This window comes from Dermacentor andersoni, chromosome 2 (assembly GCF_023375885.2).
Source record: "Dermacentor andersoni chromosome 2, qqDerAnde1_hic_scaffold, whole genome shotgun sequence".
In the NCBI taxonomy this organism is placed as follows: Eukaryota; Metazoa; Arthropoda; class Arachnida; order Ixodida; family Ixodidae; genus Dermacentor; species Dermacentor andersoni.
In genome coordinates, this window is record NC_092815.1 from 58,560,060 (window position 1) to 58,575,832 (window position 15,773).

Sequence of the window (15,773 nt, forward strand, 5' to 3'; positions counted from 1 at the left end):
ATTGTCGGTTTTCGCAATTATCTTGCGTAACGCAGTGCCGTTGCCGCCGCGTGATTCTATGAACATACCCAGGACTCTGATGGTGTCGACCCTGGGTATCGGGTCACCGCTCCGAGTGAACAGGTGAATGTCACTTTCTGACAGCGACAGTCTCACTGATTGTTTCAAGTACGAAATTTTGGACCACACCTCCCATCACAATGTATTTCTTGCCCACCTCGACTCTTCTACTCCAAAGCACCGTTTTACTTATTCCATATTTTCTGCGACTTCGATAAAGCTGACAGATTGTATTTTGTCACTCAGTACCGTGCGTAATGTCCATGGTTTTCTTGGATAACTTCTTGGATATTTTTTTTTTTGTTTTGTTTTCATGCATGGAAGTTATGCATTGATCATCACGTTCCTTTGAAAACAAACAGGGCAAATGATCAACTTCTTTTGATATACAAAATTTTGCACTTCTCGCGGCAGGCTACAAAGATCAAAACAGTTATACCGAGGATGGTGCTTCATATGAAAGTGCTCAAGAAAGAACTTTGTTTTCGAATACAAGTGCTAAAGGTTTCTTTTTTTCACTTTTCTGTGCAGCTCCATTGGCTACTTAAATCCTTGAAAGTTGGAGAGTTCATTTACACCTATTACATCCAGTACCTCATTAAGATATGACGACACCGTTGCTAATGAGCCCGTTGTAACTTTTAGCTCGTACTTCTACTCCGTGTTGACCATCGTTAACCACGACGTTCCAGAGTTTGTTGATAATCAAACTTAAGAATGATCCATTAGGCGAGGTTGTAATCAGTTTTGATGGTGCTTTAGAACTTAATCTTCAATCTGTACACAAAAATGCCTACAGGTTTTGATTGAATCTCTAACTACTTTCTTGTACGCTACTTGATGGACGTCGTGATACTTTATGGTCATCTTTCAGAAATTCTTACTCTAACAAAGTACAATATTCGTGGAAAGCAGCTAAACTTCTATTATTGTGCAAATCTGGTGATAAACAGCTACTCTCTATCCGCAGGCCAATATATTTAACTCCATAGCCGTCTAAAATGTTCGAGCACATTATTAGGACACATCGTAAAATTTATTGGTTCAAAGAATTTGCTAGTCTCTCTTCAGCATAGTTTTTGACGTGGCTACGGCACTGTAGAGTAACTAGTCGATTTATAGTCCATGACGTCTCTTCCATTATCGATCCCGGTAATCAAGTGGATACTACTTTCCAAATTTTATTAATTCTTATGGTGCTTCATTGTAAGTTACTTATACAATTCGACGCAAAACTGAATCGTCCTCGTCTTGCTTCTTGAATAAAAACTTTAGTGCATTGTCAATCAGACTTATAAGTATAATTCTGGCCATTCACCTCCTGTTAACATTCATTCAAGGTCCCAAAGTCATCCGTATTGGGCCCTTTCATGTTTAATATATATCGGTGCGCGGCCTCGCAGCAACTCATCTGAAATCAGGCTTTATGCTGATGAGTGTCTTGCATGAAAGCAATCACACTGATGACCATTGTCTTGCTGAATCTCTTGCATACTTTCGTGCTCCGTGTAAAACGTTATAAATAAATAGTCGCTGTAGAATACTCGTATTACAACTTACAGACCGTCTGATCTCTTTCACTTTTCATTATTATTTCAATGCGACTATAAGCTAGCCCGAGTGTTCGAATATGTCATCGTCCTCATCACCAGTCAATATTTATGTCCACTGCAAGACGAAGGCGTCTCCCTGTGATCTTAATTTACTCCTGTCTTGCTCTAGCGGATTCCTACTTGCGCCTGCAAATTTCTAATTTCATCACCCCACCTAATTTTCTGCCGGCCTCGACTGTACTTCCCTTCCCTTGGCACCCATTTTTAACTCTAATGGCCCAGATGGGGGTTGAACTCGAAGGAACGATTCCAGTCGGTGCATACGTGTGCTTCAAGCTTGGTGTGTTCCATAATGATCTTATGGCTCATTTGCAAGCACACAAATTTCCATTGCTGCGTCTGTTCTTGTGAACGGTGTGGAGTCTTGCAAGCCCTCCTCTTGCGCAGATGGAGCTGCTGCATCGGCGTGATCATTGCCCATTATGCCAGAGTGGCTTGGAATCCACTGTAACGTGATGCCGTGTCCTTGCTCGACGAGGTGGTGAACCAGCAGTCTGATTTGTAGAACTAGTTGTTCGTGGTGTCCACGGCGTAAGGCAGAAACCAAACAGTGAAGAGCAGCCTTGGAGTCACTGAACGCGCTCCATGTCTTGGGCAGTTCATTAGAAATTACGCGAAGTGCACAACGAATAGCAGCGAGTTCACGGCAGTCGATGTAGTCTGGTGAGATAGTCGAATCTTCACGGTGGAGGTTTTTGCAGAAAAGATCACCGATCCTGCAGAAACATTCACCGTGGTTGAAGCGTCAGTATATAGATGATGATGCTGGTTGTATGTCTCGTATAGCAAGAGCAGTGAAAGCTACTTGAGTGCTGGAGGCGAGAGTCGCACCGAAAGTTAGTCATGGCATTGTTGACCTTCTTACGGGGAAGTTGCCTATTAGAAAGACTATAATAATCCCGTTCTTTCTTTTTGTCCCAGCTCTTCTTTCCATCTTTACTTCGCCTTTCCCTTCTCCTAGTGCAGGGTAGCGAACCGAAGGCTTTAACTCTGGTTAACCTTCCTGCCTTTCTCTAATTTGCATCTCTCTAATGGTTCACCAGTTATCTACCCTATGCATTACGTGCCCTGCCCAGCTCAAATTCCTTCTCTTGATAAACTAGAATATCGCCTATCGCCGATTGCTCTCTGATCCACCCCGCTCTCTTCCTGTCTCTTAACGTTACCGTCAACATTTTCCTTTCCATCGCTCTTTCAGCGGTTCTTAACTTGTTCTCGAGCTTCTTTGTTAAACTTCAAGTTTCTGTACCGTATGTCAGCACCAGTAAAATACAATGATTCCACTTTTTTTCAACTGCAATGGTAAGCTCAGAGTCAGGATTTGGCCATGTTTGCCGTTTTCACTTCAACCGATTCTGATTTTTGTGTAAAGTTCTTTATGATCGAGGTCCTCTGTAATTGATCTCAATAAACATTCACTTCTACAAACTCTAGAGGGTGACTCGCGATCATGAATTATTCCCTTGCCAGGCTATTGAGCATTACCTTTGTCTTCTGCATGTAAATCTCTTGCTTTCTCGGTCAAGGTCTTCAATCATCTGTTGCAATTCATCCCCACTGTTGCTGAAAAGGACAATGTCATCGGCAAACCGAAGGTTGCTGAGATATTCACCGCTGATCCTCACTCCTAAGCCATCCCCAATATAAGTATTTAGGCGTTATTTCCATAAACTTTCTTGGTCTAACCACATTTATTATGTAAACGCAAAAGGACATTAAAAAACTAAATTACTTGCGCCCCACTTTAACTAAGACACCGCGCGATACAAAGCTGCTTGTATATGAAATTTTATTTAGTCCGTTCAACAAAATGCCTGCGTTGTTTGGTGCCCATACATATAGCGTGATATAAATCAAATTAAAACTGTACGAATAAAATCTGTTAGTTTCACCTAGCATAATATGGTCAGTTTCTCAGACGCAGGCGCTACAGTCCCTGAACCTTCAACTACGTACTCTTGTGGCGTTATCATAAATCTAAAATTTTTGCGTCACCAATTCCGCATCTTGATTTTATGACTGCACTGAGAAACACTTACTAAAATTTTATTAGTAGTTCAAATGCTTCGAATATAATGCCTATATTGCTCATAACTCGTGTAAATGCGCTTTTTTCTATGCAGGTCAGAATATTATATATATATATGTATATATATATATATGTATATGTGTATATGTATATGTGTATATGTATATGTGTATATGTATATGTGTATATGTATATGTTTATATGTATGTATATGTATATATATGTATATATATGTATGTATATGTATGTATATGTATGTATATGTATGTATATGTATGTATATGTATATGTATATATATGTATGTATATGTATGTATATGTATGTATATGTATGTATATGTATGTATATGTATGTATATGTATATGTATGTATATGTAGATGTATGTATATGTATATAATATAGTGTGACCATAGTGTGAGTCTGCGAATTACTGATTTGACGGATGGTTTACTTGATGTCTCCCCTCCGAAAGACAGTTGTCCTTATTCTGCGACATTTGAACCGAATCACAGATGTCAGTGGGGGACGCTACTGTCCAGCTCCCGCCACTCGGACCAGATCATGTTGGTTGAGAGGGCGGTCGCAGCCAAGACGGTGCGCGGATTCTCGTGAAGAGGGCCTGCAAAGCCAGCCATCTTTAGGCTCATTAAAGATGCTTTCTTTCTCTCCTTCCCTCTCGGTTTCTATGAGTTTAACTCCTGACTCATGTTTCCTCCCACAAGACGCTGCGTTAAATACAACCGCTCGGTCAGGACAAAGGGAACTAAATAATCACTGTGACTTTATTTTGTCGCATCGCGAAAGTACTCTCGGCAAACTCTTGTTAAAAGTTTTCGTAAGCAGCAGCTAACGACTTCGGAAAACTTCAATGTAAAAATGAAGTCCAAGGTACCAGGGAATTGTCGATGCTGCAAATGCAGTCGTGCGCACCTATCAAAGGTCTTCTTCTATTCTGACATTTCTTTCGTCGAATGCATAATACGAGGGACGTTCCGGAAGTAAGTGTAGTCCCTATTTTTAAAGAGGAGGTGGTACACGAGGTGAAACAATCGCCATAATAATCCACACCCATTGCTGGTTAAACGACGGAAGCAGCGTCAGCGGAAGAGGAATGACGCGTACGCAGAGCGCCAAAGAAGATACAGTAGAAGTAGACTGGCATGGCCCAGATTATTCCAGTACAAACCACGATCACAGACCGACGTGTGCTGACAACGTGGTCGTCAATAAAGGTGCGCGCTGTTATCTGGCATGAATGGACATCTGTTCCCTGTATTGAAAGCCGCACTCTCGGTTCGTCACTTCCGAAACAATGCTGAGGTGGAGCAGGCTGTGCGACAATTGCTTGCATCGCAGGGCACCGAGTTTTACCAGAGTGGTTTCTTCAAGCTGATTGCACTTTATGACACGTCTCAATGTCGGTGGTGACTATGCAGAAAAATATTGCAATGTGTATAGTTGATGATGCCATGCATTGTTTTTTTTGGCAATAAGGTTACCGCGTGAAAATAAATAACTTAACTTACTTTAGTAATTTCCCACGTAGTTAACTATTTCAGCTGACTAAATGTCCTGGATGCGTATCTTATTAGAAAGAAATACCCTTTCGACGTTGCTAAAAGAAACTTGTTGAAACTAGCTCAATCTTAACCGCCGTGGTTGCTCAGAGGCTATAGTATTGGGCTGTTGAGCACGAGGACGCGGGATCAAATCCTGGCCATGGCGGCTGCATTTCGATGGGGGCGAAATGCGAAAACACCCGTGTGCTTAGATTTAGGTGCACGTTAAAGAACCCCAGGTGGTCGAAATTTCCGGAGTCCTCCACTACGGCGTGCCTCATAATCAGAAAGTGGTTTTGGCACGTAAAACCCCATAATTTTTTAAAACCTATTTTAGCGCAAAACCTGCGTTCATGAGTCTACAAACCTCCCAAGTATAAATTACGGTTTCTAGTAAACTGTTCAACTATTCCAAGATGCGGAGCTCGGTTATAGTTATTCGAGCATCGCTGACAACGTACTGACGGCAGCATGAGACAGAATTCTAAAACAAAATAATTTTGCTTATTTACGTCTTAATTAATGTAATGAACCACTTACGTCAAAATCAACAGAATGTCTTGTATTAAGGCAGAATATCTTACAGGGCTTGACTGCCAGCCATTGTAAGTCTGAGACATCGTAAACACGGTTTCTACCTCGTTTGCCGTTTCTTGGAACCATTGCAGAACACTTTGGACGCCTTACAAGTCGCCGTCTTCGGTGAAGGTGCTGCAAGTTGATGTAGATGTATTCAATACAACAATTCGTGCTGCCATGAATAACAATAATTGTTTACATAGAGCATCTGACCAACACATTTCTCAGCTTAACCACAAATATTTCCAAATTTCTGACCTTTTCTGATGTCTATGTGCGACAATGTGCTAAGAACAGACAGATTGTAATAATTTAGCAATATCCTCTTCTTTTTTCTCACAAAGGCGCAATGAGGACGTCGTGGTCGCCATCGCTACTCCTAGCCTGGTTAACGATCGGCCAGCAGCAATTCTCGGTAAGCTACAGTTGCATTTAAGCGTGATTTGTTTTACACCACTTAAACAAACTTCGAAGCTTATCACGTGTCTCCGGAAACCAATTTCATTAGCGTTAAAAGCAAAGTTCTGGCTAATTTTGAAGATAACTATTCCATCGTTTGCGTATGCCCTCAGTTACGTTCTTTGAGCTACCAGATGAAGATTGCGGTGGTTATTTATCTTGAAACAGAGTTCTCCTTATTTCATTAAGTTTCAGGCTCAGATCACAAGAACATGGGACAAGCTTGTACCTCGTGCCGCGGCAATTAAATTAGTCGAACAGTGTGGAAGGTGATACCGTTTAGCTAAGTAGTTAATCAGCCTCATCCTAACTTGTTACCACGGATGGATACGAACGGATACCACTGATGTACAGTGCCGTCCACTGCTGTATAGAGTGCGCGAGCAGCCGACTTTGCTCTGTAGGACTACACCTGGCGGCATTTTCTGGGTTCGAGATGGTGTGCCCAGGGGCATGCGCGGCCCAACAGACCTGCAGAACTCCTTTTGAGGAGTTGCGACGTTGAAAAACGCCTTTGTTTACCCTAATCAGCACTCGGTCTGAGGGCGCTTGCGGCGCGGCAAATGTCATAGAAGGAAGCGTATGGGCTGATAACGTACGCCGGTCCTTTCGCAACAAATGAAGCGCGCTCACGGACTGTTCGAAATAACAAAGGCGCTTACGAACATGACCACTGGTTAAATGCAACACGCGCAAGTCTACATCTTTATTAGGTCGCGCATGCTCCTGGCACGCTATTTCGGGCCAGCAACCGTCGCCAGCTGTCGTCCCGCAGAGCAAAGCTGACCGTTCGTGCGCTCTACACAGCAGTGGGCGGCACTGTTACAGCTTCGTGCAGTGGGCGGCACTACACAGCACTGTACACTGTTACAGCTTCGTCCACCTTCCTCGCTCGCATTTATTACCCCTGTCTTATTACTGCCGTACTGATCGTATGAACGAAGTACCGAAAGCACGCAAACAGGCAAAACGTGTCGCATGGCTCCTGTAGTGCGGGACAGTGCAGCAATGCGAGGACAGGTAGGGAGGGGCGACAAGGACTTGTCGCCCTTTCTATATGTCCTCGTCCTGCTGCGCTGCCTCGCATTTCAGGAGCCATGCGACACCAACTACTCTAAAGTTCGGCATCGCTGAGTTTCACATCATGCGAACAAACTACCCTACTCCATACGAACCGGCTATGGCGTTGCGCTGCTGAAACCGAGGTGGCGGGTTCGATCCCAGCCAGGTTCGGGTTAGATCTTTTCTTTGAGAGCGGAATGTAAGAAACGCTCGTCCACTGCATTTCGGCTCACGTTAAAGAACCCCAGAAGGTAAAAACTCTGGAGTCGCCCCAGGCTACGGCTTGCCTCATAAGATCGCGGTTTTGGCACGTAAGACGCCAAAAAAATATCGACTTGCTGCGTACGGATGACAGCTCCTGACTCCTGAAATCTGCGGGACATTTCTCGCTTTTTCTTTTTTGTTGTACCAAGCTTAAAACGATGGTACCACAGCGATGCCTTCCCTTTCGTGCTTAAACGCAGATGTGCAGAGCCAGGGTATCCTCGTCATCCTCCTCGTCTCATCAGTCGTGGTCCGACTGGAACAGCTGGTCGCCCTGCAGCAGAACTTGCGGCGGTGGCATAACGACCAGGGCGCGGCCTTGCCTCGCAAGGTAAAGTCCCAACATGACGCAAGGGCACATTCCTTCCAGAATCAAAGCGAACATTCATTCGTGGTTTGATCATTTGTGGAGTAGAAAACACAGGATGAATTCAGAGTGCAGAGCACGGACTTTAATAAACTGTGCTTCTTAAAACGGGCGGGCCAAACGAGTGACCGTTATAGACAACGAACCATCACGTGCAAGAACGCATACAGGGTGTTCTTATTTTGACAATGCAGATCTGTAATAAAGAGGCTATTCGCACAGCGAGCTGGGCGTTTTTGCAAAGGAATTCCTGGGCGAGGCGGGCATAATTTAGCGCTAATAACGTGAGCTTCAGAATACTAATTAAGATAAATTGTAATTAACTTTTTATTAATGGCTTACGGGCGGTTGTTTAAATCCCGAATTTGAAAGCAGTCGCATCTTTGATGCACCCTCATATCTTAAAGACCTTGAAAATCGCACGTAATTCGACATATTTATCTAATTTCAACGGTAAGTCCAAGCAATGTCAAAACCAGGCGCCGCGGGAGCGCAGGAAAGCCAGCCCCGCTGTCATAACGGGCCGAAACGCCTCGTGATAACAAACGCGAGGAAGTTTGAATGTCTCGGCCAGTCGCGGCAGCTACCGATGCGGCACGCCATGCCTGGCAAGCGTGTGTGGCTTTGCGTCGGATCGGGATTTGCTGCAGCATGCTCTTTCAAAGTTCGCCCTTACACTTCTTTACGGGACGTTGCCGTCTGACGCGTAGCGGGACGCGCTCAGTATCGATATTGCCTGCATTTGGCCTTCTATTTCGATGATGAATATCTCAAATTACGTGCTTTCTTGTATATAAAAAAAAAAAATTGAACGTACCTTAAACTGTGACTCCCTACAAGTTGTGCATGTAAACGATTGCGCTCCACTTAATAAGAAAGATATTTTTTGTTAATTAGTTTTTTAGAGTAACTTAAGCAGCAGCAAATTATTTCCGCCTCGCTGTAGAGCTCGTATGCGAGGACTACAGGTGTCTCATGGCCACAGCCTTTTTATAAGAGAATCGGTATTGTCTAGAAAAATATACCTGTATATTGCAATATAAGAAAAAAACTAGCCTCTAGCGATGCTAGCGATGCAGCAAAAAAAGAAACGCAACTCCTGCTCGGTCATGTCTACCGAAACGTTGACAGAGACGTCGACAGGACCCAGTCTTTGCTGTAGTGAGAATTTCTCGCGTTAATAACATTTACACGAGCAACATCTTTTTTTTTTATTTTTATCAAGCGAGTAGTTACGTACCTTTAGATAAGATTAATAGAAAGCATAACTGTTCATCGTGCAGCCTACCTCATTTTGCGTGCCCGCGCTGTGTAATTGATCATCCCATGTCACCATGCCCAAGACACGGCACACAACAGTCAAAGCCTAGCTTGAATGACCTTCCACTAACCTAATCCCAAAGTTCCGAATAAAATACTAGTCATCATAAACGCGCTTAAGCTGCATGTTGGAAGCCGTGTTAATTGAGCAACACGACGGACGTCAGTCCCTTTTCACTAGTCGCAGAATTATAGCCATCTGACTGTGCGTCTTAGTTTCAGCGGATAGTCATTATACTATGTGCGCATTGAAATGCGTCCAATGCTATAATGAGTACTTGTTTCCCCGTAGGAGCTCACTCACAGCCACGAATTCTCCGTACTCAAACTGTTCCAGGACGTTATGGGAACACAAGCTCTGCAACACGGAGGTACGCTTTTGACCTATGCATGTCAATAACAAAAAAAGGTCACTTCGAACGTAGTCGGTTCAACATACCAGTATTTATACAGCTTATCTCATAGCTACAGTTATGTTTTCTTCGGCGAACGCCTTACGTTGCCAACTCCTTGGGGCAGCAAATTTTCCTTGCCATGCATTGTGGTTATACATATGCACGCTTCAATTTGTGCTCAGCTGGTCGAACCGGTTCGTTAGCGCTGAAAACTTTCATGCATTGAAACTGCCGTGCATGCATTTAATTTTTTTTTTTTCAGAGATGTCCTCCGGGCAGCGAAGACTTCACAGACGTTCAGTGCTCGGCCTTCAACAACCGATTCATGGGGAACGGACGGCGAGTTGCCAAGTGGTTTGCTGTGGAACGACACACGCAGAGTGAGGAATATACACGCGCGTTGGCCTTTATCGCATCGTCCGAAGGTCCCAGACGACTTTAACGCGTGTGGCACCGATAGCAGCCCCTTTTTCATTTTTCGTTAGAAGTGGCCTCCGAGGCCTATGGGACGCGCACGCACAAGTTCATTTTTGTCATCTGAAAGTTAAAGTATCGATGTCCTTTATTTCCTCGATATTCACTGATAGTATTCCGAGGGAGTATAGGCGTACACAAAGCATTTCATTTATTTCAGTGCACGTTCCTAACATGGCCGCTCAATATCCACGATAAGGTATACGCGGATTGGTTATTGTGATCGTATTTTGAGATATTCAGAAACTCCCCATTAAGGTAAGATACCCGTGTACCGTGAATTGGGTGCACACTAAAAAAAACCAGGTGGTCAAAATTAATCAGTCTCCCACTACAGCGTGTCTCAAAATATATCGTGTTTTTGGCAGACAGAGCCCCAGAATTTATTTAAATAAGGTTTTAGGCGTGGCTTTTAGTTCTTTAGGGCGACAAATTACTCTCGTTTATACATTTCCGTACCATTTCGGGTGACTTAATTTCGGCAGCGTTCCGATATTGTGTCGAGATGATTATTGATTCTGGCAGCTAGTTACAAATTAACTTGGATTATTCTAGTTTCTGTTCGAATTCTCAGTTGTCTCTACCGGATATGTAAAACTTTGGTATTTTCTGCTGAAAATACAGCTCGCTTCTGCTGCCTAAAATATATAGGAGCAACATGACGTTCACAAGTTTCATTCATTTCACCCTTACAGAGCGAAATCCCTGTGAACTAAGGTGTAGATCGCAAGACTCCACAATGATCTTCAGTTTCGGGAAGATGGCGGATGGTACGTCATGCGGCCAGTCCAAGATATGCGTCAATGGCCGGTGTAAGGTAAGCTCTAGGAACGCATTCGGTTAACGACACCGCCTAAACCTTACCTTCGTTTTGTGTATATTGTGATGCGTCATGTTTAGCAGACAGTGGTCAAGTTCCCTTCTATTTTATTTGCACAAGTTCATTGTGAGTTATTCATTCAGCATTTATTTGCAGGATGAGGCTAAACCACGAGAACTGAAGATTGCTACTATTAGCAAAAAGAAGTTAAAAATTAAAGGCGTGCACAGCGATGATTCACGCCTCAGCAGGGCATTTCTCTGTTTATTTCAAAACTATGCAAGAAAAGTGTCATTTTATACCTTCCGTTGACAGGGCTCACCTAACTTATCAACTCAAGACTGCTTTCTAATCTTGAATTACGTAACCCGCCTTGAACGTAGTTGAAGGTATCGCGTTACTCGTCGGTCTTGCTTTTATTGCCGTAGTAATTATATGGACACTCCAGGAGCATTTCTGCCGTCGCCGTGAGGTTCCGTATCAAGTCCAAGGGCGATAAAATCGTCTTCGCGTGCCGTATGCTGTATGTGCAAGTAAAAGCCTACCAGGGTGAGCCAGCGAACGCGGCTCAATAGTTTTTCGTCATCTCGCGTGTGCGAGCGTGGAAGGCGGGCAGGAAGCGCGCCCTCTCATGTCGCGCGCGAGGCACGGGGTCATGCGAGGTGGGTTCTCTTGTGGCGGCTGCTGCTTACGGCGCGGCGATCTGCGATGTTTGCAGAGTCCGCGTAGTGCTGGTAGCTTCGTCTGCGCTGTGCTTTCGACGTTTCGTTCGCGTTGAAGCGAGGTATCCGCGAAGGTCAATGCGATCGCTGCTGCTGCCGCGATTCCTCACTACAGCACTTCGACGGCGACTTTCCACGCTCATCGAGCTAAATGTGTTCATGTTTACCTGTGATCGCGTCACACCGTGCTTGTTAATTTTTTTTAATTTAGTGAAAAAACGTTGGCGGGCTAGTTTGTTTGCATCCGCGATAGAATTTGCAAGCGCGACTGAACGAGGACGTAGAAACACAGAGACAGCGCTGCTTTTGTGTGCCTCTCTATTCAACGTCCTCGTTCAGTCGCGCTTCCAAATTTTATCATTGTTAATTTAGTTAGTAGCGGTACCTTCAGACTTTGGAAAGTTCTGTACCCATAGCAGCAGCGAAAGCATTTTTTTTTTATCTCATACGTTATAAAACATCTTGCACCAAAAAGCCTGCTTCAAGCCTGACTCTAGTGATTCATAAAACGACAGTCGGCCATTCTCTTTTAAAAAAGTTGGCCACCACGAGTGCGATTAGAAAAACCGATGACGCATTTGATAACATTCAAGCCACGTACATCTTCAATCAGATTTTTCAAACGAGAGAAAATAACTTCAAGGCAGCCCCAAGGCAAGAAAATATTCTTCAATACAATACTTTGTATAGTCCCATATTTTACTACACCTTCAGAATCGTAAATGCTAAACAAGTGAGTGGTTACGAAAACTAAAGATAAGCAATGCAGTGGTACACCAACACAGAACTCAAGAGCTAGTAAACTAGTGTAGCTAACGACTCGCGATGCAGGAGGTTATCATTAATATTTACAATACCATTGCGGAGGTGGTTATAGTCAAGGGATGGGGCGAAAATATTTGTACGATTGTGTCTCGTGACTAGGCATCAGGTTCATAACGGCGGTCAATGTGCTGTGATACATATTATAGTGTAGTAATGTGTCCATGATGCGATAGAAAATGTTTATAAAGGATTCCCGTCTTTGAAATATTACATTAAAATGGCAATAAAAGGCCATAATTTGTGGAAGGTGGCGCGAACAGGTAGCCGTCGTGGCCACGGCTTATTTAGGCCCTCCAGTCATGGTGCCGCGGGATGTCGGGAGTGGCCGATACCGTGGCCGCTGAAGTCGAGCGCAAGTGTGTTGTATCCTCGCGCCACCCGCCCGTGGGCCGTGTTCTTCACCAGATCTGGTGGCGATAGTCGTGCTGCTAGTTGTCTTTTTTTTTTTTCACTTGTGGATTGTTTGCGGTGCCGTTACATTTGAAACCACTTATTTTGGAACGTTTCAAGAAACCCTAAGGTTATTAGGGCTGTGGTTCCTGACAGAAGTAGCACATTCTGATTTCTGACGTACGAGTTTTATAGCAGGTATTTTAAGGAAGTGCACTAGAAAAGTTACGACGTAGATGGCCGGACGTGCGTTTACGGTTACATGGCTGTTTATAACGGTATACAGTATACGAGCTGTCTTTACACATTGAAAGCCATTCCTGGCCTCCTATACATCTAGTCGGTCACTTCGAGCGATTAGAAAAATAGACCCGTTAAGTTATCACAAACATCCACAGTACTTACTGGCTCAGCGGAATAAACATACTCAAGTCGTAAGCAATAATGAGCATACAGAAGCGCCGAACAGCTTGAACTTGGTTCTTCGAACTTCTAAGGATATTTTCTTGTACTGACACATCGTGCCTGTGGCAAATCTGCGTACCCGCTGCAGTATATATTCCTCACAGCCTTATTGCAGTCCCTGACGCTAAACAGAAGCAACATAGGTTCCCGCTGCTTGGCCCGGGTTATACCGAAGTATCTTGATAAACCAGAACGCATTATCCTTGTGATAACTTCGCTTTAACCATTAACTTCAGAACACAAGCATGACGCTCAGGGAAAAAATGGGGAAGGCGGGAGATGGAAATTCAAGGCGATCAGCAAAACGAGAACAAGATAAAAGCGGGAGCCAACGTTTCGACAAGTGGACTTGTCTTTTCCACAAGTCAAGTCCACTTGTCGAAACGTTGGCTCCCGCTTTTACAGTGTTCTCGTTTTGCTAACCATGACGTTAATCCCACTCCGAACAATGCACTATTCGCAGGACGTTGGATGTGACGGCATCATTGAATCGGGTGTTCGAATGGACGAGTGTGGTGTTTGCGGAGGCAGGAATCTTTCATGCATTCAAGTGCAGCAGATGTCTTCTACACAAGGTGGGTTTCGACCCGTGCGTACTGCAATTGTGCAAGGTGAATGCATGGCAGTGGTTCACGGCACAGCTCTGTCATTACTGACTGTCAGTTACGCGAATGTACTACATTGGCGTAACACAGTGCACACCTAGTCTCTTCTGACTTGTCTCTTGTTTATCTGCCAGAAAGCTCACTTTGCGCATTTTTTACGACGAAGCTGTTAGCCTCTCGGTGGTAGTCAACTTTCATGTCCATAAGCAATGGCTCATACACCCCTAAGCAAGCGAAAATGCAATGGCTCATCCCCCCTGTAATGCAGACACTACAAACACTCAACAAAGTCAAGCGAACAGTTCATGCTTTCATTAGAGACTCGCACACAACGTATAGAACAGCGTACGTTTCAATAAAGAACAATGCTCAAAACAAGCATATATGATCAGCAATGGCTCATACCCCCGAGGTAGAGGCTACAAGCGCACAGCAAAGTGAAAGGAACAGCGCATGCATTCACTGAAATCGCCTATACAACATCCGTTTCAATAAAAAACAAGCTCATCAGAAGCATCCGAACAATCAGTAAAGCACTGCACAAGTCCATCCCCCACCGCACCCCACTCCATTTGCAGTTGTAGCGGTGTTTTCGCAACAGTTTCGCTGGACATCCACTTTCGTAGGGCCGGGATGGCGAGTCAATTTTTTCTAGCTGCCATGTTCTCCACATTCCGCCCGCATCAATCAATTTTGATTTGCGGTAGACGTATGATTCCAACTGCAGGCGAAGCACCTTTGCTGGCGTTAACTTTTTTACTGTAATACGTGCGGCGCGCCTGCAGCGTTTATGCGTAAAGAACTTGGTGAAAAGCATCTGTAACTCTGGCTTCGCCACAATATGAAACACAGTCGTGAGAAGCCCGCTTTTGTGGCTCGCCTTATTCTGCGAATTTTCAACAACCTTTACTTATTCCTTCCCTCAGATGGAAGACGCTACCCACCGTGGTGACGTAGCGGCTATTGTGTTGCTATGCTAAGCCCCAGGGTGCGGGAATAAATCCCAGCCGCATTTCGACGGGGCCGAAATGCAAAAGCGCCCGTGTTGCGTGCATTGGGTGCATGTTAAAGGACCCCTAGGGGGTAATATTAATCCGTAATCCCCCAGTTCGGCGTGCCTCATCATCATGTTGTGAGTTTGGCACGGAAGATCCCAGAATTTAATTAATAGAAAATGCAAAAAATCTGATCGCCTCCTAATGACGTAAAGTCGTGTCATTCAATTATTAGCCGAATATAGCGATAAAAAGCAACGTTAAAAGATGGTGTGCGCACCGCACGCTACACACTGACTGAGATTTCAGTAATCAGTTGTCTGCAATCTATGCAAAACACTAATGATATCGAGCACTTAACTTGCGCACCACCGCTTAAGTGTACTAAGTTCGCTACCCAGTACTGTTTGCTTCTAGCAGAGCACAAGACGTGTGCGACATCAGTTACAGCTGCTTGGCAATACCGCACTGCAGCTTTTTCCAAAGTTTTCTTCCCTGTTTTTCCCAACAGCTTTCTCGTGTGGGCCATTCTTTTGACTTCCGCCGTAGCTGCTAGTAGAAATTAGTGTTATAAGATGCCAAAAATTTAGTTTATATCAATGTGTGGCGGCGACCATGACGCTCTGGCAAGTCATACAAATAACACCAGGCGGCTTCGCGACATCTTATTGTTTTCAGTTTATAAAATAGCGTGTATTGGCATAACGTGAACTTCCCTACGGCAGTGTAGCAAACTGGATATCTTCCGGTTGACCTTCCTGCCTTTCG

The 15,773-nt window shown here is 44.3% G+C and overlaps 1 protein-coding gene across 6 annotated transcripts in view; it reads left to right on the plus strand.

Annotated features, from left to right (window-relative positions):
- The window catches only part of LOC126542251 (ADAMTS-like protein 5), a 220,320-nt gene that overhangs the window by 189,987 nt on the left and 14,560 nt on the right, over positions 1-15,773 (plus strand). For all 6 annotated transcript variants that reach the window (XM_055077122.2, XM_055077124.2, XM_055077120.2 and 3 more), the window contains 6 exons: positions 6,187-6,257; positions 7,828-7,958; positions 9,607-9,685; positions 9,972-10,089; positions 10,879-11,000; positions 13,869-13,980. In XM_055077122.2, the coding sequence (XP_054933097.1) occupies positions 6,192-6,257; positions 7,828-7,958; positions 9,607-9,685; positions 9,972-10,089; positions 10,879-11,000; positions 13,869-13,980 (628 nt within the window). In that variant the 5' untranslated portion in view covers positions 6,187-6,191. The remainder of the gene's footprint in view (positions 1-6,186; positions 6,258-7,827; positions 7,959-9,606; positions 9,686-9,971; positions 10,090-10,878; positions 11,001-13,868; positions 13,981-15,773) is intronic.